Source organism: Rhinolophus sinicus, linkage group LG16 (assembly GCF_036562045.2).
Source record: "Rhinolophus sinicus isolate RSC01 linkage group LG16, ASM3656204v1, whole genome shotgun sequence".
Lineage (NCBI taxonomy): Eukaryota > Metazoa > Chordata > Mammalia > Chiroptera > Rhinolophidae > Rhinolophus > Rhinolophus sinicus.
In genome coordinates this window covers 14,522,660-14,546,674 of record NC_133765.1, presented here as the reverse complement: position 1 = coordinate 14,546,674, position 24,015 = coordinate 14,522,660, and the positions used below count along the sequence as shown (strand labels likewise).

The window sequence follows — 24,015 nt, the reverse complement described above, 5'->3', positions numbered from 1 at the left end:
TTTCTCTCTGGCTGCTGCCGTCAGCCCTGCCTGTCCCACCTCGCTGTGTCACCACTGGGTACAGTCCTCGTACTGTCAATCAGATCCTTTTGTCTCTCCCTTCCCATCCGTTCCTTCCAGAAGGCAGTCTTTAAGCCTTTTCTTCCCTCTTTATTTCTTCCCACTTCTCTTCCATGCTTTTCTCTTTCCCTTTCCTCCAGAATCCTCGTTCTTCCGCGCCCTGGAAGGCCACTGCCTCCTCCAAGCCTTCTCTCCTTTTCAGGGGACTGCGGCTCATGTGTTAGGAGGTTCAGCTTTTAACGCGGTCGTTTGAAGATTGTAAGCTTTTCCTTTCTCCTAACCAGGAGGCACAGGTGCCAGGAAGCATGGCCCCCATCAAGAAGTCTCGAAATACCACAAAGTTGCCCCTGGCATTAAACCCCCTGAAGAGCAAGGACGTGTTGGCAGTGCTGGCTGAGAGGAACCAGGCTATAGTCCCAGTTGGGGCATGGGTGGAACCTGCCTCACCACATAGTTCGGAAATACCAGCGTATGTGAGTGTCAGATTGAACCAAAATGGGGGGGTTCCTACCCCATCTTTTTTTGAAATTAGCCTTCTCTGGTGCTTAGATAAAGAGAACAGTCTGGAGCTGCAATTTCTGTTCTGTCATAAGTAGATATATTCTCTCATTAAGGATTTTGGAACAAACACATACGTATTTGCCAAAACTTACATATGTATATATGTATATATTTCAGTTTACTTCACAAATGCTTGATTGCTTGCTATGCACAAGAAATAGGCTCTGTCTGTACCTTCCAGACATTCTGCGGTGTAGTCAGGATGACAGTTGGCCACATTTCATGTAACATTAATGGAATGCTTAAAGTTTTTGATAAGTTGGGTAAAGGAGATTCAGGCAAAATAGAGTAAGAGAATAAAGGAAAAAGAGATGAATTCTGATTGGGATTCTGAGAAAGTTTAACTATAAATTCTATGACAGATCTTTATGTCCTGGTCATTCCTGCCCTAGTGTATAATAGGTCTTCAGGATATTTGTTGAATGAATGAATGAGGAAATATAGCTTGTATTGGTGCTTGAAGAATGTTTATGATATAAGTATAGATGATAGGGAGGAACATTTCAGCTGAAAGAAAACTTTGGCAAAGTTTACATGTGTGCCTGTTTACATGATAACACTCAAACATACTAATAAACTCGAGGACAATTTTGAAAGATTTTTTTTTATAGTCTTTCACCAACCTGTTCCAATGAGCTATTTGTTCAAATTTTATTGTGGCACTTACCACATTATATTCATGGTAAGTTGTTTACATATCTAGTTTTTCTGATGGAGTATGAGCTCCTAGAGCACAGGGGGAAAAAGTCTTACCATCACATCTCCACCTTTATCTTAGTGCCTAATAAACATGGGCATTCGGTAAATATTTATGGAATGCGCAAAATGCGTGAAGGTCTACTGAATGTACAGACAGGGTGCTGAACATGAGGTAAAAGTATGAGGTACATTTACTTAGTGAAAGTATGAGGTACATTTACTTAGTTGTCCTGATCTCAGAGAAGAAATGAGATGTGTTTAAAGTAAATGTTAAATAGCAATGCAATGTTGTATATTCACTCATTTATGTTTGCATATATGTATGCACATATTCATTCATTTATTCCTCCTCTGCCTATTTCCGGAAAGGATTTTAAGAGTTTGGGTAGTACATGATTAAGTGCTAAGATGATGGTATTTCAAGAAGAATGGTACAACTCGGTGAATACTGATCAGGGACTCAAATGGGATAAAATGTTGCAAGTTGTTTAGAATATGTTTTGAAATAGACCATTACATAACTATTGAGTACCTTTATATTTAAGGCTCTGTGTTATACACTATAGAGGAAACAAAGGAGAATTGAATACATTAGTTCATAATCTAATGGAGGAATCAAGGAATACTGTACTCAGTTAATGTTAATCTGAGGTACTGTAGCATAAGCGAGCTCAGAGGAAGAAAGGATTGTGAAGGGCACTAACTAGGAGGTGAGTTTTAGATGGTCTTGAAGACTGAGTAGGCCTTTACTAGATGGAGATAACAGGAAAGGCCCACTGAGTTAAAAATGATGTGTAATTCTGAGTATGAAGGACATATTTGGTGAGTGGTGAACAATCTGGTGTATTTGGGTTGTTTAACCCATTTTAGAAAATGTGTAACATAAGATAGATTTGAATTGGTTCATTAAAAATTAGTGAAGATGCCATTTGTTCTCAGTTCAATGACAAATTAAGATTTGAGTTGAGTACTCACAAATTCCAATTTTTAGTTTGTGATTTGCTTTAAGTTCTTGATACTCACTAGCTATGTGCTAGATCATCATTTCTGAACTCCTGTGATTTCCTTACTCTCCTGGGAATTTTGGATTATAGAACTGAACTATTTTGGGGGGATTACTTGAGCCCTACTGGGCAAAACTGCTGACATTTAAATTCATTTTCTATCTTTCATCTTTAAAGACTTCAGCATATATGATTGAAGAAGAACTAAAGGAGCAGCTGAGAAAAAAACAAGAAGCTTTGAAGCATTTTCAGAGACAAGTCAAACATCGAGTAAATCAACAAATTAGGCTGAGAAAAAAGCAACAACTCCAAAAGTCTTACGAAGCAGTAAGTTCAAAGTGAGACGGAGTAAGGAGTGAATAGAAAGTGTCTGTGTGTTATGAGATAAACATTAGGCTGTAATAGTATCACTTTCTTTGGATTCCATGCTTTGTATAATTTGATTTGCTGGTGAGGGCAGTAGATTTGTATATCGAGAAACCATGTTTTATTCCTGTGTTGTTCTGACTAATTTTTTTGCTTTCACTAGTTAAAAACAATGTCAGAATTTGGGATTCAGATTTGGGTTTGAATTCAGGCTTATGCTATTTAAAAAAATTAAATTTATTGAGGTAACATTGGTTAATAATGTATAAATTTCTGGTGTACATTGTAATTCATTACCTGTATTCTCTATTGCATGCTCACCACCCAAAATCTAGTTTCCTTCTGTTACCATATATTTGACCCTCTTTACTCATTTTCGCCCTTTCCCTCTTGGTAACCACCGTTCTGTTGTCTGTTATTTATGAGTTTGTTTTGTTAGTCCATTTGTTACTTTTTTGCTTGACATTCTACACATGAGTGAAATCATATGGTTTTTGTCTTTTTCCATCTGACTTATTTCACTTACCATACTACCCTCAAGATGCATCCATGTTTCTGAAAATGGCAATATTTCTTTTTTTTTAATGGCTAAGTAGTATTCCATTGTTTATATCTACCACATATTCTTTATCCATTCATCCACTGATGGACACTTAGGTTGTTTCCATGTCTTGGCTATTGTAAATAATGCTGCAATAATCATAGGGGTATATCCATCTTTATAAATTAGTGTTTTCATATTTTTCAGGTAAATACCCAGAAGAGGAATTTCTGGGTCATATGGTAATTCTAGTCTTAATTTTTTAAGGAACCTCCATACTGTTTTCCATAGTGGCTGCACCAATTTACATTCCCACCAACAGTATATTAGGGTTCCCTTTTCTCCACGTCTTCTGTAACACTTGTTATTTCTTGTCGTTTTAATAATAGCCAATCTAATAGGTGTGAACCAAATTCACAAAAACATCTCTGAGACCAATGTCCAGAAGCTTAGTGCCTATATTTTCTTCTATGTATTTTATTCTTTCAGGTCTTACATTCAAGTCTTTAATCAATTTTGAGTTAATTTTTGTGTATGGTGTAAGACAGTGGTCTAGTTTCGTTCTTTTGCATACGGCTGTTCAGTTTTCCCAACACCATCTATTGGAGAGACTCTCCTTTCTATGTGGTATATTCTTGGCTCCTTTGTCATAAATTAGTTGCCCGTGTATATGTGAGTTTATTTTGGGATTCTCAATTCTGTTCCATTGGTCTGTGTCTGTTTTTTGCCAGTACATGTTGTTTTGATTACTATAGCTTTGTAATATAGTTTGAAGTTGGGGTGTATGATACCTCCAGCTTTGTTGTTTTTTCCTCAGGATTGCTTTGGCTATTTGGGGTCTTTCCTCATTGACTTTTATGTTTGGATGATTTATGTATTGCTCAATGGGGTGTTTAGATTCTATACTATAATTGTATTTTTGTCAGTTTCTCCCTTTTGATGTATTGGTAATTGCTTTATATATTTTGGTGCTTCTAGGTTGGGTGCATATATATTAATAAATGTATGTCTTTTTGATAGATATTTTGCTTTATCATTAAAAAATGTCGATCTTTGTCTCTTATTACCTTTTTTGTCTTGAAATCTATTTTGTCTGATGTGAGTACGACTATACCTGCTCTTCTCTGGATACGATTTGCTTGGAGTATCATCTTTTATCCCTTCACTTTGAGCCTATGTTTGTCTTTGCTCCTGATGCAAGCATGTAGTCAGTTCTTGGTTTTTAATCCATCCAGCTACTCTGTGCCTTTTGATTGGTGAGTTCAATCCATTTACTTTTGATTGGTGAGTTCAATCCATTTTGGGTGATTATTGATATATGAGGACTTATATAGCCAGTTTTTTATTTTATTTTTTTATTGGGGAAGGGGAATGGGACTTTATTGGGGACCAGTGTGTACTTCCAGGACTTTTTCCAAGTCAAGTTGTTGTCCTTTGAATCTTAGTTGTGGAGGGCCAGCTCAGCTCCAGGTCCAGTTACCGTTATTAGTTGCAGGGGGCACAGCCCACCATCCCTTGTGGGAGTTGAACCAGCAACCTTGTGGTTGAGAGGATGCGCTCCAACCAACTGAGCCATCCGGGAGCTGAGCGGCAGCTCAGCTCAAGGTGCCGTGTTCAATCTTAGTTGCAGGGGGCAGAGCCCACCATCCCTTGGGGGAGTCGAGGAATTGAACCGGCAACCTTGTGGTTGAGAGCCCACTGGCCCATGTGGGAATCAAACCGGCAGCCTTTGGGTTCAGGAGCATGGAGCTCCAACTGCCTGAGCCACTGGGCTGGCCCACAAATTATTTTTTTATGTTGTGTATTCATTACCAAATTGCAGTAGCTATAGTTATTTTTAATGCTTTCCCCCATTTTTATCTTTATGCTATAATTGTTTAATACCTTTCCTGAAATAGCATTGGAATTTCTTCCTTCTGTCTGTCTCAAAATGTTGAATACTTTTGTCTTTTTTGTTTCAGCTGGAAGAGCTCCTCTTAATCTGTAATGCAGGTCTCAAAGTGACAAATTCCCTCAGTTTTGTTTGTCTGGGAAAGCCTATATTTCTTCTTCATATCTAAAAGATAACTTTGCTGGATATATTATTCTTGGCGGGTGGTTTATCTCTTTCAGTATTTTTAATACATCATTCCACTCTCACCTGGCCTTTAAGGTTTCTACTGAGAAATCTGATGGACTTTCCTTTGTAGGTTACTGTCTTTTTTTTTTTTCTTGGCTGCCTTGACAATTCTTTTTTTATCATTAACTTTCGACAATTTTAATAGGATGTGTCTTAGAGAAGGTTCTTTTTGCGTTGAAATAATTAAGTGTTCTGTTAACTTCTTGTACTTGAATGTCTAATTCCTTCCCTAGGTTTGAGAAGTTCTCATCAATTATTTCTTTGAATATGCTTTCTGTTCTCTTCTCCCTCTCTTCTCCTGGAATACCCTTTGTTGCTCTTTCTAATGGTGTCAGATAGTTCTCATAGAGTTCTTTCACTTTTTTTTTTTAAACTCTTAGTTCTCTTCTTCCACCTAAATGATTTCTAGACTTCTATCTTAAAGCTTGCTGATTCTCTCTTCCATCTGGTCTGCTCTATTTCCAGTGCTTTCTAATGCATTCTTCATCTCATTTATTGAGTTCTTCAGCTCCAGAATTTCTGTTTGGTTGTTTGGTAAAGTACTCCTTTTGTTAATTTTATCCCTGGGCTCATTGAATTACCTTTCTGAGTTCTCTTATATCTCATTGAGTATTTTTATAATTGCAATCTTGCATTCTCTGTCATTTAAATCACAGTCTTTCATGTCTTTGAGATTAGAGACTTTTCATTCTCTTTCTGAGCTACCTTCTTACCTTGATGATACTTGATGGATTCTTTCTCTGCCTTTGCATTTAAAATAGTGGACTTTTTGTTTCCTGTTTTGATTTTAACAATTCAGTGGTTGCTAATTGGAAGTGTTTCTTTTGTTTCCAAGTAGATGGTGCTATAGTGCAAGTTTTTGTTTTATCTATGTGGGTTGGTGGGTGACCCTGCTGTTTCTCGGTTGCCTTGGTCTTGGGCCACCATTACCGTGGGGTGGGGAGGGATGTGACAGGTAAGAGGGAGCTGGATTCTTGAGCCCCAGTGCTGCCTCTTTATTCCTAATGTTCACTGGCACCGCTGTGCTGTTAAACACATTTCTGCTGCTGCTTCTGGATTTCGCTGCAGTGGGGGTCTGGGGAGTATAGGGAGCCAGATTCTTGGGCGCTGGTGCTGCTTCTGCCCCTCTTAACTTCCACCCACCATATTGTGGGGGCTGCACTCAACTCTACCACTACTACGTTAGCTGGGGCTACTGCGGCTATAGAACTGTGTCTGTGAACCCGTTCCCTGTCCTTCCCTTTTTCCTTTTTTTTAGAGAGAACTCATTTCCTTTACTGTTATTGAAAACTCACAATTTTTAACACCATGTGGGTAGAATAGCTTAAATAGTATTTAAAGACATTATAGCTTCTAACCTTCTAAAAATTTAGGTCTCCTAAAAACTTCAGATACAATTAAAGAAAAGTCTATTGACTATCTAATGAGATTATCCCTGATATTTCTCATGTACTGGGTTGGTAAGAGGTATATTTCTTTTTTTCATTTCATCCCATTGATCTTGATTGATGGAAACTGTAAAGGATGCTCCTTTTTTCTGGAAGTGGAGTTACTCGCAGTACTTCAGTAATCTCAGTGAATCCCATTTCCCCTGAAAAATCCATACTTCTTTTCAAAATGTCATACCTCCTTTATCTCAGGGCAGCCAATCCAAGTATTTGTGCCTGGGCTCCAGCGGAGGGACAGTGGCTTGAGGGTGTTGGAGGCATACAGGGACAGGGGTGACGGGGAGACTGATATGTGTGGCTTTGTGGCGAGGGCTGGAGGACAGTTGCCATTTTCCCTGTGTGGGGTCCTCCTGTACAGCAGGCAGGCAGGTGCCGTCTTTCCTGTATTGAGTCCTCCCCCACACCCCTGTCCTTCCCTTTGTCCTACCTCCCCTACATGTTCTAATACTCCCACCTTCAGATGTACTGATGCCTGGATCTCTCAGGTGTTTGTGTGTTGAGCAGAGGAATCTTTGTTGGATTATAGATGTTTGAGTTGTAAATTTAGTGGGAGATACCAAGGGGTCTTCTCACCCAGCCATGATGCTAACCGGGCTGTTGCTATTTTACTAGCTATGTAACCTTGGGCTAATTACTTTTCTGGACAGTTTTTTCACCTATAAAATGAGGGTATGATACTTGTCTCATAAGATTATTGTGAGAATTAGATGAGATAATGTAAATTATTAGCACATAGTAGGTGCCCGGTAAATGTTGGGTATTTTTGCCAGCTAAAGCTTTCCCCTACTTCCCCCCAACCCCAATTTTAAATTTTTGGGGCTGCTTATAGGTATTATGTGATTGGAGTGGAATCTCACTAGAATCATCTCACTCTTTTTTCCTTTGTGAAGGCAGAAAAAGAAGGCGCTATAGCCATGCAATCTTCAGATCCAGCACATTTAACTCCCAAAAGAACAAGTGTTTTTCCAAACAATTTGAATGCTGCTATTGGAAGTGCTAGGTCACTGCCTTCCCAGATGCTTGGGGATGGAATTGAAGATAGAGAGAATCAGAATCAATCATTCCAACAACAAGCCCAGGCTGTAAGTACATATTCATTTTATTTTATGTCTGTGAACTTTTTAGATGTGTGACATACCTAGGATATGAAGTAGAGATTAGGAGGTATCACATTCAACTTTACTTTTTTATCACCTTGTTTTCTTACCTTTGTAAAGTGGGGAATAGTAAGATGATGTTTATTTATATGCATGTATTTTAAATTTGTATTTATTTTTGGTAAGACATTTTAGAGTCGTTTAAAGTAAGGTGCCAAAGTGTTAGAGTTCAAAACTTATTAGAGGGGCGGCGGGTTAGCTCAGTTGGTTAAAGCGCGGTGCTCTTAACAACAAGGTTGCTGGTTCAATCCCCACGTGGGCCACTGTGAGCTGCGCCCTCCACAACTAGATTGAAACAACTACTTGACTTGGAGCTGATGGGTCCTGGAAAGGCACACTTAAAATAAGTAAAAGTTAAAAACAACAACAATAATAATTACTAGAAAGAGCTTTGGGTCAAAGAACATAGATTTTTCCCAGTTATACTGGAATTGTGTTATAGATAAGTTACTCTCAACTTTGTAGCATAGGAACAGAAGTGATTCCAAACCTCTTACAAAAAGGGTTAATACATACTGGGGCATTTCATTTTCTATTTTTTTTCTGTCCTTTTATCTGATTAGCACAATAAATAGATCTATAGGTCAAGTAATAATATGGTAAAATCTAAATTAACATATTCAGATATTTTTTAAAAATGTAACTTTTATTTAATGATTCATTTTGTATACCTGACATTTAAAAATTAACCACCATGAGTAGATTCATCTGCTCGAATCACTTGATGCCATCCAGTCAACCATCCCTATAGTGTGCCTGAGCTTTTGTCCAATTGATACCATTCTTCAGCTCTGCTTTGGGAATCTTATCACTTCAAAATGTATTCCTAGGGATAGCGAGAGGAGAGAAAAATGTAGGAAATGATGATTATGTGAAAATAAAAGTTGTGTAACTGCTAACATGCTTGGTCATAAGTATGAAGCAAATCTGATGGTGTAACAGCATAATAATATAAATAGGGAAAGCTTTACAAGCACATGTTATATTGAAAAACTTAAAAATTTTTTCCTTTGTCCCAGACTATGACTTAATCTTGTTATTGTTTGCTTTGTAATCATTATTTTTATAATCATATTTGTTTTCTTGATAATGAACAATTTGTTGAGCAAATGTTTAATGAAGCAGGCACTGCATAAAGTACAAGGGATAGGACATTGACTGAAATGGGTGCAGTCCTTACCTTTATGGCGTTTGTAGCTATAAATCCCATGGTATTGAGGATTTTACTTCATCTGCATAATGCATAAATAGAACACATCGGTGGATAGACATTTGAATATACTGTGTTTGTTAAACATTGTAGGGCTAATGAAATGTGAAATGGGGCCCCATGGGTTTATATTTACCAGGACAGATACAAAGCAAATAGAACTGCAATGTAGCAGAGATTAATCTAGAGATATTTGCTATATTTGGTGATAAAGTTGTGCTGTGGGAGTTCAAAAAATTTTAAATTCCGAGGAAATAGTTGGGAAAGAATTCCTGGGAGAGATGGAATTGAGTTGTATATTTTGAATTGGTAAGCTGAATTGGATTGGTAGATTCAAGAGAACTTTGACATAGGAGGAACATTTAAAAGTCTAGAATATGGAATGAGCTAGGTAAGTTTGGGAATTAGTGATGGGACCTTTCCAACTCTTAGTTTATAGAGGAGAATAACAGAAAATGAAGTTAGATAGGTACGTAGGAGGAAATCAGGTTATGGAAAGCCTTAAATGTTACAAAAATTTAAAAAGTTTTTATACCCTGTTTTTTTCTTAAAAGAAGAGGAACTATTGAAGAATGTTCAGTGACTTAAACTATAATACTTTAAGCCTATAAACTTTTGCCCATACAATACCATGACAATAGATGGCTTTGTGAGCTTACCATTTGTGTTGCAATTTTTATCCACTAGATGTCGCTAAGAACTAGACAATGACACTGTTGAAGCCCTCATTCCCTCAGTTTATCTACAACTGGTTGAGTACATGGTGAACATAGTTCACTTTCTGAATGTTAGTGGATTTTTCAATTTTCTTCTGTCTTGGAGTGATAGAAACATAGAATCTTGGGTTTGGAAGGGTTTTAAAAGTTCACCAGACATATTGAAATATTTCAGGATGAAATGATCTGGGCTATACTTTTAAATAATTTAAGGATGAGGTGAAGTAGGGGGTTATGGATAAAGCAAGATTGGCTAGGAGTTGATATATTCAAGCTGGTCTATATGTATGTGGGTGTTCATTATTGTATTTTGTCTACTTCTATATATGTTCGAAGTTTCCAGTGTCTTTGAATTTATTTATATTTTAAGTTAAATGTTAGAAAAGACATTATCTAGCCTACCCTTTCTCTAAGGAATTCTTTTTATAACGTTTCTGCTAGAACACTGCCACTGTTAAGCAACTCACTACTTTTTAGACTATTTATTTCATTTTTAGAAGACTTGAAATTATAACAAGTATTTATTCAATATATTGAGTGAGAATCTCCCTCCCTATAACTTTCCTCCATTGGGCCTCGTTTTGTGCTTACAAATAATAGAGAATAAAATACCATGGTGATCTCTAAAACATTTCAAGTATTTGATTATAGCTATCATTTTTCTCTTTTTGGGTTTCTACATTTCTAATGCCTGCTTGTTCTAAGATCAGATAAGATTGAGCACCTAAAGTTAGGAACCAGAATCAAAGGACTGGAAGAAATTTCAAGTGTTCTCATAAAATAGAACTAGCCCAGCCCCCTGCTTTTTGTTAGTACTGATATTTATCTCTAAGGATTGAGTGCCTGTGGTATCCTTTGATATCTTCATTTTGGTGGAGAATTGAAGAACAACTGAGCATTATTTCATTCTCACAATATAACAACTTTTTATTTATCTATGGACTGTAAAGTTCACCACTATTTCTTTCTACCGTGGTATATCCCAGCTTTTTATTTGTTTCTCACTGAATCTTGTATTATCTTGTTTTTTATTTTTTTTCTCTCTTTATATGAATGCAAGTTTTCCAGGTTTTTCAAAGTGGGAAATAACAATTAATTTTGGTAGTTAAGTGATGTGAAATAACCTGCTAAGTTTTCTACAATCTCTCATGGAAAAAAACCAGTGTTTCAGTTAGGCTCTTTTGGCTGCAAGAATTCAGGCTAACCCAGACAAGGAGAAGGTGTATTTTAAGAATATACATGGGGTAATAAAGGGAGAGTCACAAACTCATACATAGTTGTATCCTAATTTCCTTAAGGAGTCAGCAGATAGAGAGTTTTTCTGGATCTGAGGTAGCTCCAGTGATCCCAGCAGCATGGGATCTTTGATCTTCACCCTAGTATTTGATCATTAACTTGACTGATTCACTTGTTCTCATAGGGTGACCAGCTTTCCCCGTTTGCCTGAGATTGAGGGGTTTCCCAGGACATGAGACTTGCAGTGCTAAACCTGGGACAGTTCCTGGCAAACCGGAAGAGTTGGTTGCCCTGCTTCTCTCTTCTTCACTGATATTTTTTTTTATTACCAACTGGTATTCTCATCATCACAGCTCCGAAACTTTGGAATACTTGAAGCTTCTTTAGCTTCTTTTCTCCAGCTTAGGACCTTTTAAGTCCAGTTCCCATCTCTGACTTTTCTCTGATCACTTCCTAGTTCATTGTGTAAGATAAGGAATCTTTATTGGCCCAGCCTGCCTTTTTGCATGAGATCTAGGTTACTGGCCACCCTATAGCTTGGTATGCTGACTTAATGATAAAAGAAAGTTAATGCAATTGATGTATTGCATTGGGGTTCATGGACTATAATTAGGGGCTCATGTGAGTTGAGTTTTAATTGTATACTATTTTTGTGGCCATTGAAAAGTCATACACATTTAAAGATCAGTATGTCATTATTTGCAAATAAACTACATTGTACTTGAATAGAATTTGACTTTGGGTAGATTTTCATGGCATTAACATACATTTAAAATTGGTATTAAGCTTGCATGGCAATGGAGTAAGTAAAATTCTATAAATGTTAGATCTCATTTATACTCTTTTCCCATGACCTGCATATATGCTACATTGTTTCATTTATACAGTTACATATAAGTTCTTTCTTTCTAATCCCTAATTGTCTAAAAAAATTACACGAATAAATTAAAAAACTGAAGAAAATATGAGCCATGAATGGGAACAGTGCCATAGTAGATATCTGTATATTTGTCAAATTTTATCCTTTATATTTGAAGTTTCATATTTTGTTTTAATATGTGATCATTGTTTGCTTTCAATTTTAAGATTTGTCTCCAAATTTGTTTATATAGTAAATTTTTATTTCATCAGTCAGAAATCCTTTTGCTTATTGATAGTTAACATTTGCTAGGTTTCCTACATAATTATGAATAACTCATTTCTATCAGGGAGTTTTTAAGTCTTGGTTAGAGATTCAGTGTCAGTCTTTGTTAATAACAGTGGCCACAAAAGAATGAAAACTGTGCCTCAGCTTTCAATATACAAAAGACTTTGGTCAAATTTTAGTTTTGAGTAGTCACACACATACAACATATGTACACATGCATATGTATGTTTAAGCTTACTTGTGTAAATATATGTATATATACACCCATACAAATTTATATATATACACTCACAGATATATTGAGTGATCACCATTATCTTGCAATAAGAGAAATGTGTACTTACATACCTATTCATTTTACATATTTTGATTTGTAACGTCCCCCTATTTTCTATGTTTTTGTTTAATGCTTATTAACATTGACTTTGGTCCTTGTATTATTAGTTTCCTGTGGCTGCTGTAAGAAGTTACCTAAAAGTTGGTGGCTTCAAATGACAGAAATTTATTCTCGCAGTTCTAAAGGCTGGAAGTCCACAATCAGTGTCACTGAGCCAAAATCAAGACGTCAGCAGGGCTGTGCTCTTTCCACAGATTCTAGGGGGAAATTTCTTCCTTGACTCGTCAAACTTTTGATGTTTGCTGGCATTCCTTTGCTGTGGACACACCAATGAGCCTTTGCCTCTGTCTTCACATCACCTTCACTTCTTCTGTATGTCAAATATTCCTCTATCTCTTAGATATTTGTGATGGCATTTAGGGCCTATCTGGATCATCCAGGATTATCCTCATCTCATCTCATCATCCTTAACTTAATCACATCTACAAAGTCCCCTTTTCCTGATAAAGTGATATTTAAAAGTTTCAGGGATTGGGACTGGATATCTTTGGGTGCCATTATTCAGCCCACTAGAGTCCTCATGGCAGGTCATTAAAAGGGCCTTTGGGAAAAAAAAAAAAAAAAGGGCCTTTGGGTGAGGTTTGGTGAAGGGTTTGGTAATGACAGAGAAAAAGAATGGATACAATGTGTAGTCCAGTTGCTGGGCCAGTTGAAATATCCTGCTTATAGGACTAATCAATCTGTGACTCTAATAACAAAGGCTGGGGCTTGATGGGAAATGACGATTATGTTCCCTGATTTAAATCTGTTATATTGTGCAGGGCAGTAACATGTATCATACTTGGCAATGAGTAGGAGGCATATTCATGGCTCGGTATTTTTTCATAACCTCACCTGCACATACCTCTTTTTGCATTGTGAGTAACTAACTCTGTCTTGACCCCTACAGCCACTCTGTGCTAATCACATTTAGAAATCTTCCTCTTAGTAGAATAAACAGTAATATTTCAAGCTGGTTTCTCTGGCTAGAGGTGTACACCTTCTAGAAGCAAGGGCAAAACAGAGTTGACATGCTGTAAGGAAACTGCTGGTAGTGAGAGTGTTTTTATCCCTAGCTCACTATTAGTAAAAATCATAAAGTATTATTTATATCAGTAAATCATAGTCATGATTTCCCTTCAAGGGAGAGTTGATATCGTTAAACTTTTACTGGATGGGTTAGAACTGGTCTTGTCTTTGCCATAATTTCACTGAGTAGTGTAGGATATGATTTTCTTCCATACGATGTAGTGTTCAGCCTAAAAAATGGTACTTTGTTCATTTCTGTATTTTTCTTAAAGGAACATTCTGTACAGATTTGTGGAATATAAAGTAGGCTGTGTTTCTCTGAAAAAGAAATCAACATAGAGATAAGGAATGAACACAAAGTCAACCTCTTAATACTGATTATCAGCTGTTAGAGTACTTGAAACATTGGTTCTGTTTAAATGCTTGTGTTTGCGTCTAAGTTAACCGAGGAGGGCTTCCTTGTAGAAGGGAGATTTGAGAAAAGACTTTAAATAGCTATAGTCTTTAAATGTAGGGGTGAAAAAGGGGTCCATGTAAACAGGAAAAAGGACTTTAGGAGGATTAGGCATAGTCTTCTAGCAAGTGTGATAAAAAGTAACTAGGTAGACAAGGACCAGTTGGAGAAATAATTCCTTATTGAGAAGATGGATAGAAGGTAAGGAATGTGTCTGCTCAATAATTTCTAAGTGTATTAATTAAAACTTTTAGTTCTGATATTTTTCTGTACATACTTAATATAAAGCATACGTTATTAAAAACAATTTGAGTAACAGCACTTAAAATCAAGTTATGAAATGCGGTCTCTTAGAATAATAAAAATAATGTTGTAAAAACATTATCAGCAGATCACAGTCAGTCTCCTTTGCAAATAATCCTCTTGTCTTAGGTCTGGCATTTTTTAATAATAGGGTCCTATTTTCCTGTTGGAAGACTTTAGTGAATTTGGTATTAAGACTAGCCTGCTCACTTATATGTGGAATCTAAAGAACAGAATAAACGAACAAAAAAAACTCAGAGATATAGGGGAAAAAACAACAACTGGTGGTTGCTAAATGGATGGGGGAGAAGGTGAAGGGATTATAAAGTACAAATTAGTGGTCACAATATAGCCACGGGGATATGAAATACAGTTTGGGGATTATAATCAACAATGCTGTAAAGATTATGTAAGGTGCCAGATGGGCACTGGACTTATCAGGGGGATCACTTCATAGACTGTGTAGATGCCTGACCACTGCGCTGTCCAACTGAAGCTGAAGTTGAATAATACATATATTTTTTTTTATTGGGGAAGGGGAACAGGACTTTATTTGGGAGCAGTGTGTACTTCCAGGCTTTTTTTCCAAGTCAAGTTGTTGTCCTTTCAATCTTAGTTGTGGAGGGCACAGCTCAACTCCAGGTCCAGTTGCCGTTTTCTAGTTGCAGGGGGCACAGCCCACCATCCCTTGCGGGAGTCGAGGAATCGAACTGGCAACCTTGTGGTTGAGAGCCCGCGCTCCAACCAACTGAGCCATTCAGGAGGCAGCTCAGCTCAAGGTGCCGTGTTCAATCTTAGTTGCAGGGGGCAGAGCCCACCATCCCTTGCGGGACTCGAGGAATTGAACTGGCAACCCTGTGGTTGAGAGCCCACTGGCCCATGTGGGAATCGAACGGCAGTGTTCGGAGTTAGGAGCATGGAGCTCTAACCACCTGAGCCACCGGGCCAGCCCCTGAAGTTGAATAATATTGAATGTCAGCTATAATTAAATATATACAGAGGGTACCAAAAAATGTATATACATTTTAAGAAAGGAAAAACTGTATTAAAATTGTAATACTCAATATATACCGATAACGAAAGATGAATACAAGTCATATTTGACTTCTACAATTACAAGAGGTGCTCAAAGTGGTTACCATCAGCATAAATTTAATACAGCTTTTTCCTTTTTAAAAATGTGTATACATTTTTTTGGCACCCTCTGTGTGTGTGTGTGTGTGTGTGTGTGTGTGTGTGTGTATGGTCACGAGATGTGGAATACAACATAAGGAATATGGTCTCTGGATTTGTAACAACTATATTCGATGTCAGAGGGGTAGGAGATTGGGGTGAGTTATCACTTTGTGAGGGGTGTAAATGTCTAACTGTTACATTGTTTTTTATACCTAAAAGTAAAAAAAAAAAATTTTTTAAACCCATAAAACTTAAGCCTGTTTTTTTTTTGCTTTTTCCTCCCCTTTGCTTGGCAGCTTAGTCAAACCATGAAACAAGCACGTCATCGGCTGGCATCCTTTAAAATTGTGAGTAAAAAAAATACATCAGTGTTTCCAGATGGTACAAGGAAAAGCTTTCCCACCCAAGAGGTAAATTAATTTCAAATACATTATGTTTTAAAATAGAGATAAAAAATACAGGTAAAGATTTATTTATAATCTCAGCATTATTTAGAACTATAAAATAATTGGAAATAACCTTAAATATTCAATAGTAGGGAATGGTTAAAAAATTATAATATATCCATAGATAGCCACTCTAAAAAAAAGTATGCTTTCAAAGAATATCTGAAGACAAGGGTAAGTGTCTGTGATATAAAGTTCATTGGAAAAAATAGTGTACAAAATTATATACACTATAATCTCAATTAAAAAAAATAATTCAACAAATATTTATGGAACATCTATAATTGCCAGGCATTGGTCTAGGACCAGGACTTACAGTGGTGAAAATATACACAAAGATCCCTCAAGGAGCGCCTGTCCTAGTGGGGAAGCATATAATAAATAAGCAAACAGATACAGAATATAGTTTCAAATGATAAGTGCTATGAAAAAAATAAAGCAAAATAAAGAGATGGGGAGAGAATGCTATGTGCATAGATAAAAGCCTGGAAAGAATACTGTTTCTGGGTAGTGTTATTACAAGTGATTTTTATAAAATTGTCTTCTGTTGGCTTTCTTTACTTTAAAATTTTTCTGTAATGTATGTATTTTGCTTTGTAATTAGGAAAAACTCAATACCATTGTTTTTTTTTTAAATAAAGAAATTCTTTTGATTAATTTTTTAAAATTAAAAATGGGAATTGAAATGTGGGAATTGAAAAATGGGAATCCAAATGTGGAATTAGACTTAAAAGGATACTTAAGACTGTACTTGTAAAATAACATTGTTTTGGTGCCTACTTATTTCAGTGTTCAGAGATTTGGATGCTAAACTCATGTACTTTTCCTGTATTTACTTAATTTTGGGATTAATTTCAAGTTTTGATAGGCGTCTAGAAAAATGAACCATTAATCTTTTTTACTCTATTTGTTTTTTTGCCATCATCAACTCTGTCTTATTTAGTTCTTTCTCAGTTTCACTTCCTAATTAATATTCTTTGACATTTTCCTAGATTTTACATATATTTTTGTATTTTTTCCTGAAGTATCTCAACACAGCAATCAAAAATGGGAATCCAAATGTGGAATTAGACTTAAAAGGGTACTTAAGACTATACTTGTAAAATAACATTGTTTAAAATATTTGTCTTGTATGTTTGTAGTTGGTAGAATACTAAACTATAATGTCTCTCTCTTCAGTGATAACTAAGAAATGTATAGTTAAATATAAAAATACAAGTGGGCATGGGTGTGTGTTTATATATGGCATTCCATCTTAGATGCATTCAGTATGATTACCTTTTTTTAGCATTGTCTTGTTGTGACTCAAGATAGAGTTTCTTTTGTACCTAAGTTCTCCTCAATGGCTTGGTATCTTGATAATTTTTATACCTACCTTGGATTTGGCCATACTATAATTTGGGCTATTAGACTGACTCCAGGGTACTGTTAGAATGAGGCGATTGGACACATTCTAAGAAACCAGAAGCAAAAGGGTTATCAGATCCTAGAGATTGATATTTTATATTTGTGTGGAACGTTTCAGGCCTTTCAATCGTTTTTCCAGAAAAAGTACTGTTCATAAGTCTAACTAAAACAATTATCTAGTAGAAGGGAGGAGGATTAAGTCTAAGATAACATCCTTGTATAAACCAGTTTTATATGTCAAAGGTGCCATTTAAGTGTAATACATTATTATTGACTATGGTGTGATGATGAATTCAGACTGCCTGCTTGCTTCCAAAGAATGCATGTGTATTTTTCAGGTATAACATCGGAAACAAATCTCCATAAAATTGAGAAGGATCTAAGAAATTAGTGAACTTTTTCTTATCACTTAGATCAGGTCAAGTGTGTAGTCTTTCCTTCAAATCTGAACAGTTTTCTACCTCCTTGGTTGAATGAAATGGGAATCTTCCAATAAGGAAGGAGAACAATCTATAACCCAGTTGAACTCTGGTTTCATTTCCTTGTTAGACTTATTTTTACTGACATCAGAAGCTGTCTGGTTATTGTTTTTCTAGATCTGGAGATACAACCGTTTCCCCAAAAATAAAATCTAGCCGGACAGTCAGCTCTAATGTGTCTTTTGGAGCAAAAATTAATATAAGACCTGGTCTTATTTTACTATAAGACTGGGACTAATATAATAATATAATATAATATAATATAATATAATATAATATAATATAATATAATATAACATAATATAATACCGGGTCTTATTTTACTATAATGTAAGACCGGGTCTTAAATAAGATAATACAAGACTGGGTCTTATTATTAATTTTTGCTCCAAAAGGTGCATTAGAGCTGATTGTCTGGCTAGGTCTTATTTTCGGGGAAACAGGGAAATAGAAGATATACTTGCTTGCCTGTTGTCAGGTCGTCAAGACAAAAATCATAAGCCTTTTAAAGTTGTTACTAGCTAGAATAGGGGCAAATTGTCACTTATGAAGTTAATATATCTCCTACCAGCCTATTTCACTCCATATGTTTGGTTTGTGAGTGACTTGTTCGTACATTTGAAATAGAACTATTTGTTTTCCTTTATTCTGTATTAGACTACCATAGCCTGCTAAGACCACTCCAGCTCTTTCACAAAAACTCAACTTTGTGTCATGAGCATATTTCTCTAGACCATTTATATTTGTATTGATTTTTCCCCCAGAAAGCACTTTATAGGAAACTAGCATTCATCAGGATAAATATAGAAATAAGAGGAGAATTACCCTTTAAATTCTATCAAGGGCTTTTAAATACTGTATATTACCAGAAATTTGTGGAAAATCAGGTAGGGAAATGTAAAGAGTAGAAGGGGGAAAATACTGGCTTGTTACAACGGTCCACAGCTAATAAATGATGGGTTTCACAGTGAAGATGATAAGATCTAGTATTTTTTAAACAGTTTTATTGAGATAGGATTCACATACCACAAAATTTACCCATTAAAGTGTACAATTCAGTGGTTTTTAGTGTATTCTAGGGTTGTGCAACTGTCGCCATCATCTAATTTAAAGCATTTTCTTCCCCTGTAAAAGAAACCCTGTATCCATTGGCTGTCACTCCCAATTCCCTCTCTGTTTCTACCCACAATGCTAAGCAACTACTGATCTACTTTCTGTCTCTGTAGATTTGCTTATTCTAGGTATTTCATGTAAATGGAATCATAATATGGGGTCTTTTGTGACTGGCTTATTTTTCAAGGTTTATCCATGTTGTAGCATGTGTCAGTGCTTTATTTTTATTGCTGGGTGATGTTCCATTGTATGGCTATATCACATTTGGTATATCCATTCATCAGTTGATGGACATTTGGGTTTCCACTTACTGGCTTTTATGAATAATTGTGCTCTGAGCAGTTGTGTACATGTTCTTGTGTAGACATTCATTTCTCTAGTAGTGGAATTTCTGGGTTATATGATAAGTTCATATTTAATATTTTATGGAACTGCCAAGCTGTTTTCCATCAGCAATATATGAGGATTTCAGTGTCTTCACATCCTCTGCAATAGTACTTGTTATTGTTCGTCTTTTTGATTATGGCCATCCGAGTGGGTGTGAAGTGGTATTTCACTGTACTTTTGGTTTGTAGTTTCCTAATGACTCATGATCTTGAGTATCTTTTTTCATGTGCTTATTGTCCATTTCTATGTTTCTTGTGGAGAAACTGTCTATTCAAATGCGGTGCCCATTTTTAAATTGGGTTGCCTTTTTATTTTCAAGTTGTAAGAGTTCTTTATGAATTCTCCCTATCAGATACATGATTTGCAAATATTTCCTCCCATTCAGTCGGTTGTGATTTCACTTTCTTAATGCTATCATTTGTAGCAGAAAATTTTTAATTTTGGTGCAATCCAATTTTTCTATTTTTTTCTTTTGTTGCTTGTGCTTTTGGTGTAGTATCTAATAAACCACTGCTTAATCTGAGGTCATGAAGATTTCCTCCTGTTATTCTTCTAATTTATAGTTTTAGCTATTACATTTAGGTCTATGATCCATTTAGGTCTATGAGTTAATTTTTATAAATGGTGTGAGGAAGTGTTCTAACTTAATTCTTTTGCTTGTGGATATTCACTTGTACCAATACCATTTGTTGAAAAACTATTTTTTCTCCATTTAATTGTCCTGATACCCTTGCTGAAAATCAGTTGACTGTTAATATAAGGGTTTATTGCTGTCTTTACAATATTGTCTTCTGAGATACATGAACATGGGATGTCTTTCTATTTAGTTATATCTTCTTTAATTTCTTTCAAGAATGTTTTATAGTTTCAATGTACAGCCTTATACTTCTTTTGTAATGTTCTGTTTTTTATAATATTTGACTATACTGACCTACTAAAATTATATTAGTAATGTGCTGAAGTCTAGGATTTTATTGCAATCACATTTCTACCTGTAATAGATACATTTGTCTTTTTTTTCCATTTGTTTGTATATTCTTTAGGAACCTGACTCTGAGGAATCTTCATCTATTATGCCAGACAAGAAAGGGAGAGAAAATTTGTTTTGGTGGGACCAGCAGGATCTCCTTTCTGAAGAGAAGGACATACCTTACAGCAGAGCTCGGGTAAAGCAGAGTGAAAGGAAATAGTGTAATAGAAATTAAACTAATTATGATTTAACGAGGGATGCCGTTTGTACTGGTTTGGATTGTAGATTTGGATAAGTTGAGCAAAGAGTATAATGTCACATTTTATTCTAATAATTTGTTTGACTACCATATTCTTTTAAGATTGTTTTAGGAATCTCGTGGAAAACCTAGAGTGTTGCTGCTACCTAGCATTCTATATTTGATTTTTATGTTCACTTTTAGAAAGTACAATTCAAAAGTCCATTATTTGCTGTGATGGAAGAGGAAGAGCTGAAGCAGTTACATCATCAGGGCCTTCAGGATATTCTGCCAGAAACCCAAGATTATCTTCCAGAAGCCCAAGGTGGTCTGCTGGAAACCCAGGGTGATTTGACAGGAGTCCAAAGTATTGAGCTGGAAGCCCAGAGTACTGAGCCGGATACCCAGGCTCCTGCGCTGGAAGGCCAAGCTGTTGAGCCCAAAGCTCAGGCCATTGAGCCTGAAGTCCTGGTTGTTAAGACAGAAACTCAGGGTATTATACTGGAAGCTATGAGTACTGAACTAGAAGATGGGAGTATTATGTTGGAAGTCCCGGATTTTCTACCCCCAAGTCAGGCTTTTCTACCCAAAGACCAGAATATTCTACCCAAATGTCAAGACCAGGATTCTCTACCCAGATACCAGGTAAAAGAGAGTGGAAAGGAGATACAAGAAGAAGAAATAAGCTACTTAAGGTTTGGAGTGGGATTTGTAAGGACTGATTTGGTGATTCATAGTTGGAAAAAATAGTTTCCTGATTGATTTCTAAAAACTCCAGGTTTCCTGATTGACTTCTAAAATCTCCAGGTTTCTCATTAAGCGTTAAAGTTTATCAGCAGCATATTGCCCCTGTCTGGACAATTTACTTTTTTGTTTTTAATCTTCATTAGGAAAACTGTATCTGGCAGCTAGCATCTGCTTTGACATCTGAAAGATGGAAAAAGGAGTGGCCCACAAGTGCCCGTCAGTATCTTTTACCCAGGTTCCCAGGCCAGCCCTCCACTAGAGATCATTTAGACCAAAAGGAAGAAGAAAGGGATCAACAGGAAGTAAATTACTTAGGGTTTTGGGTGGGCTCATGTGGAATAGAGTATAGTGTTTTGTTTTATTCCATAAAATGTCTAGTTATACTCTGACCTCAGTTAACTCTAGAATTCTCGCTATAGCCTGAAGTGTTATTAGTTGTATTTCTTAACTGAACAATTGATATTTTGTGTTTATTCTTTTTTAGAAAGGAAGTTTGAAGCAGTCAACATCAGTTTTGATAGGTAGGAGAGGGAGAGAGGTATTTCCTCTGGAAGTCCGTCAGGATCTTCTTCACTGGCGTCAGGATCAGGTCTCCATCCAGGGCAAGGTAGAACAGGAAAAAGAGAGACAGCAGCAGGAACTGATTTGTTTAGGGTTGCGTTTGGAAAGCTGGCAAAACTTGTTCTCAGCTAGGCTTCAGAACCAACAAAAAGTATGGTTTTCCATTTTATTCCATAATATTTCAAATTATCCTGAGTTTTAAAAACTACTAGAAAGTTCTTAATAAAGACTAAAATGTTATTGCTATCACATTACTCCTACTGGACAATTTACATGTGTTTTTTTTTTTTTTTGTCTTTTAGAAAGTACGCTTCAAGGAGCCATATTCTAATATGGTACATGAGAAAGGGAGAGATGACTTTTCTCTGGTGGGTTATCAGTACCTGCCTTCTAACCTCCAGGACCAGGCCTTCGTCAGAAACCAGGTAGAGCAGAATAAGAGAGAGATAAACAGAAAATAAAATGACTGGATTTTAGACATTCTTGACAACTGGTAATGTGAATGAAGTGTAGAGTCAAGTGTAAAAGTTCCTGGTCTAGTGAACTATGTCAGTCAAATCACTTCTGTCATTCAGAAGGCTGATAAATCATCTTTATATTGTTATTGTAGCGTCAGTTAGACTATTTTAATTTACTAAAGATGATGTTACAACTTAAACTGAAGCCCACAGTGTTACCCCAAGCATATTGACCTTACACGAATAATGTAGGAAGAAGTAGGAGAGCCTAAATTACTTAAAATGTGAGACTATTCTGTACATGGTTTGGGGTTAAAAATTAAAGTCTACAGAGTTGGGCTAAAAGTGTAACATCCTCATTCAAATCAAAATGTATCAGGATATCTTCACTTGGTACTGTTTCCCTGGGGTTTTCACTTAAGCCTACAGTTTTTAAAATTTTTTTATTAAACTTATTGGGGTGACATTGGTTAATATAATTATATAGGTTTCAAGTGTACAGTTCTATAATGCATCATCTATATATTGCATTGTGTTCACCACCTAAAGTCAAATCTCCTTCATTCACTATATATTTAATCCCCTTTACCCTCTTCTATCTCCTCCTCCCCCCTTACTCTGGTAACCACTAAACTGTTGTCTCTATGAGTTTTTGTTTGTTGCTTTCAGTTTTATATCCCATATATAAGTGAAATCATGGTTCTCGACTTTCTGTCTGACTTATTTAACTTCGCATGATGCTCTCAGGATCCATCCATGTTGTCGCAAATGGCAGTATTTCATCTTTTCTCTGGCTGAGTAATATTCCATTGCATATATATACCACATCTTTATCCAATCATCCATTGAAGGACACTTCGGTTGTTTCCATGTCTTGGCCACTGTGAATAATGAGAAGTATGATTAGCATGTTACCCTGGTTAGACAATTTCTTTTCTGTTTGTGTTGTTGAACATGTTTTTCTAGCAGCCGTCATCTTTTATGAGAGAAGAGAGAGTGAGAGATGAATTGCCTCTGGAGTATCATCAGTGTGGTAACCCTCAAATCCAGGACCAAGCCTCCGCTGGAGACCAGGTAGTGCAGAATACAGTGGGAGGACTGGCACTTTCCAAAAGAGTAACAGAGATGCAATTGCTTAAGATTTGGGCTGGAGCTTGTCAAGCTAGCTTGTATATAGGATACATGGAATTAAGGCTTCTAGAGTTAGGCAGAGAATATAATCTCTTCCATTATTTCAAAATATGTCCGTTCTAAAGAGTCCAGATGAGAAAGCATACAAGTAGGAGTACTTGTGGAAATGACGTAAGCTTGTTTCCTGGCTTTACCTTGGGAAAATGCTGGCAACATTATAAAAATATTACCTTGTAGCCTTCTTTCAAATGTGTTGCTGAATAAAGAGTTGTCCTGTGCAAAAAAAACAAGAAAAAGAAAAAAAGCCAGGATAATCTGAGATTTGCTTTGAAATACTCCAGGAAAAAAAGTGGGAGAAGAAAGATGAAAAAAACAACATTGCTAATCGTTGAAGCTGGGTGATGGGTATCTTGGGATTCATTATACTATTTTTTTCCCCTACTTTGATGTGTATTTGGAAATTTTATATTACACAC

At 36.3% G+C, this 24,015-nt stretch overlaps 1 protein-coding gene across 5 annotated transcripts in view; it reads left to right on the top strand.

Annotated features, from left to right (window-relative positions):
- CCDC15 (coiled-coil domain containing 15) overlaps nucleotides 1–24,015 on the top strand; it is a 68,747-nt gene that overhangs the window by 7,086 nt on the left and 37,646 nt on the right. For 2 of the 5 annotated variants that reach the window (XM_019710459.2, XM_019710457.2), the window contains exons 2-9: nucleotides 345–533; nucleotides 2,502–2,651; nucleotides 7,689–7,880; nucleotides 15,899–16,012; nucleotides 20,478–20,600; nucleotides 20,847–21,287; nucleotides 22,253–22,375; nucleotides 23,375–23,482. In XM_019710459.2, the coding sequence (XP_019566018.2) occupies nucleotides 366–533; nucleotides 2,502–2,651; nucleotides 7,689–7,880; nucleotides 15,899–16,012; nucleotides 20,478–20,600; nucleotides 20,847–21,287; nucleotides 22,253–22,375; nucleotides 23,375–23,482 (1,419 nt within the window). In that variant the 5' untranslated portion in view covers nucleotides 345–365. Of the gene's footprint in view, nucleotides 1–43; nucleotides 59–344; nucleotides 534–2,501; nucleotides 2,652–7,688; nucleotides 7,881–15,898; nucleotides 16,013–20,477; nucleotides 20,601–20,846; nucleotides 21,288–22,252; nucleotides 22,376–23,374; nucleotides 23,483–24,015 lie in introns of those variants that run through there. The other 3 variants (XM_019710458.2, XM_019710460.2, XM_074321363.1) reach the window with 3 other exon arrangements.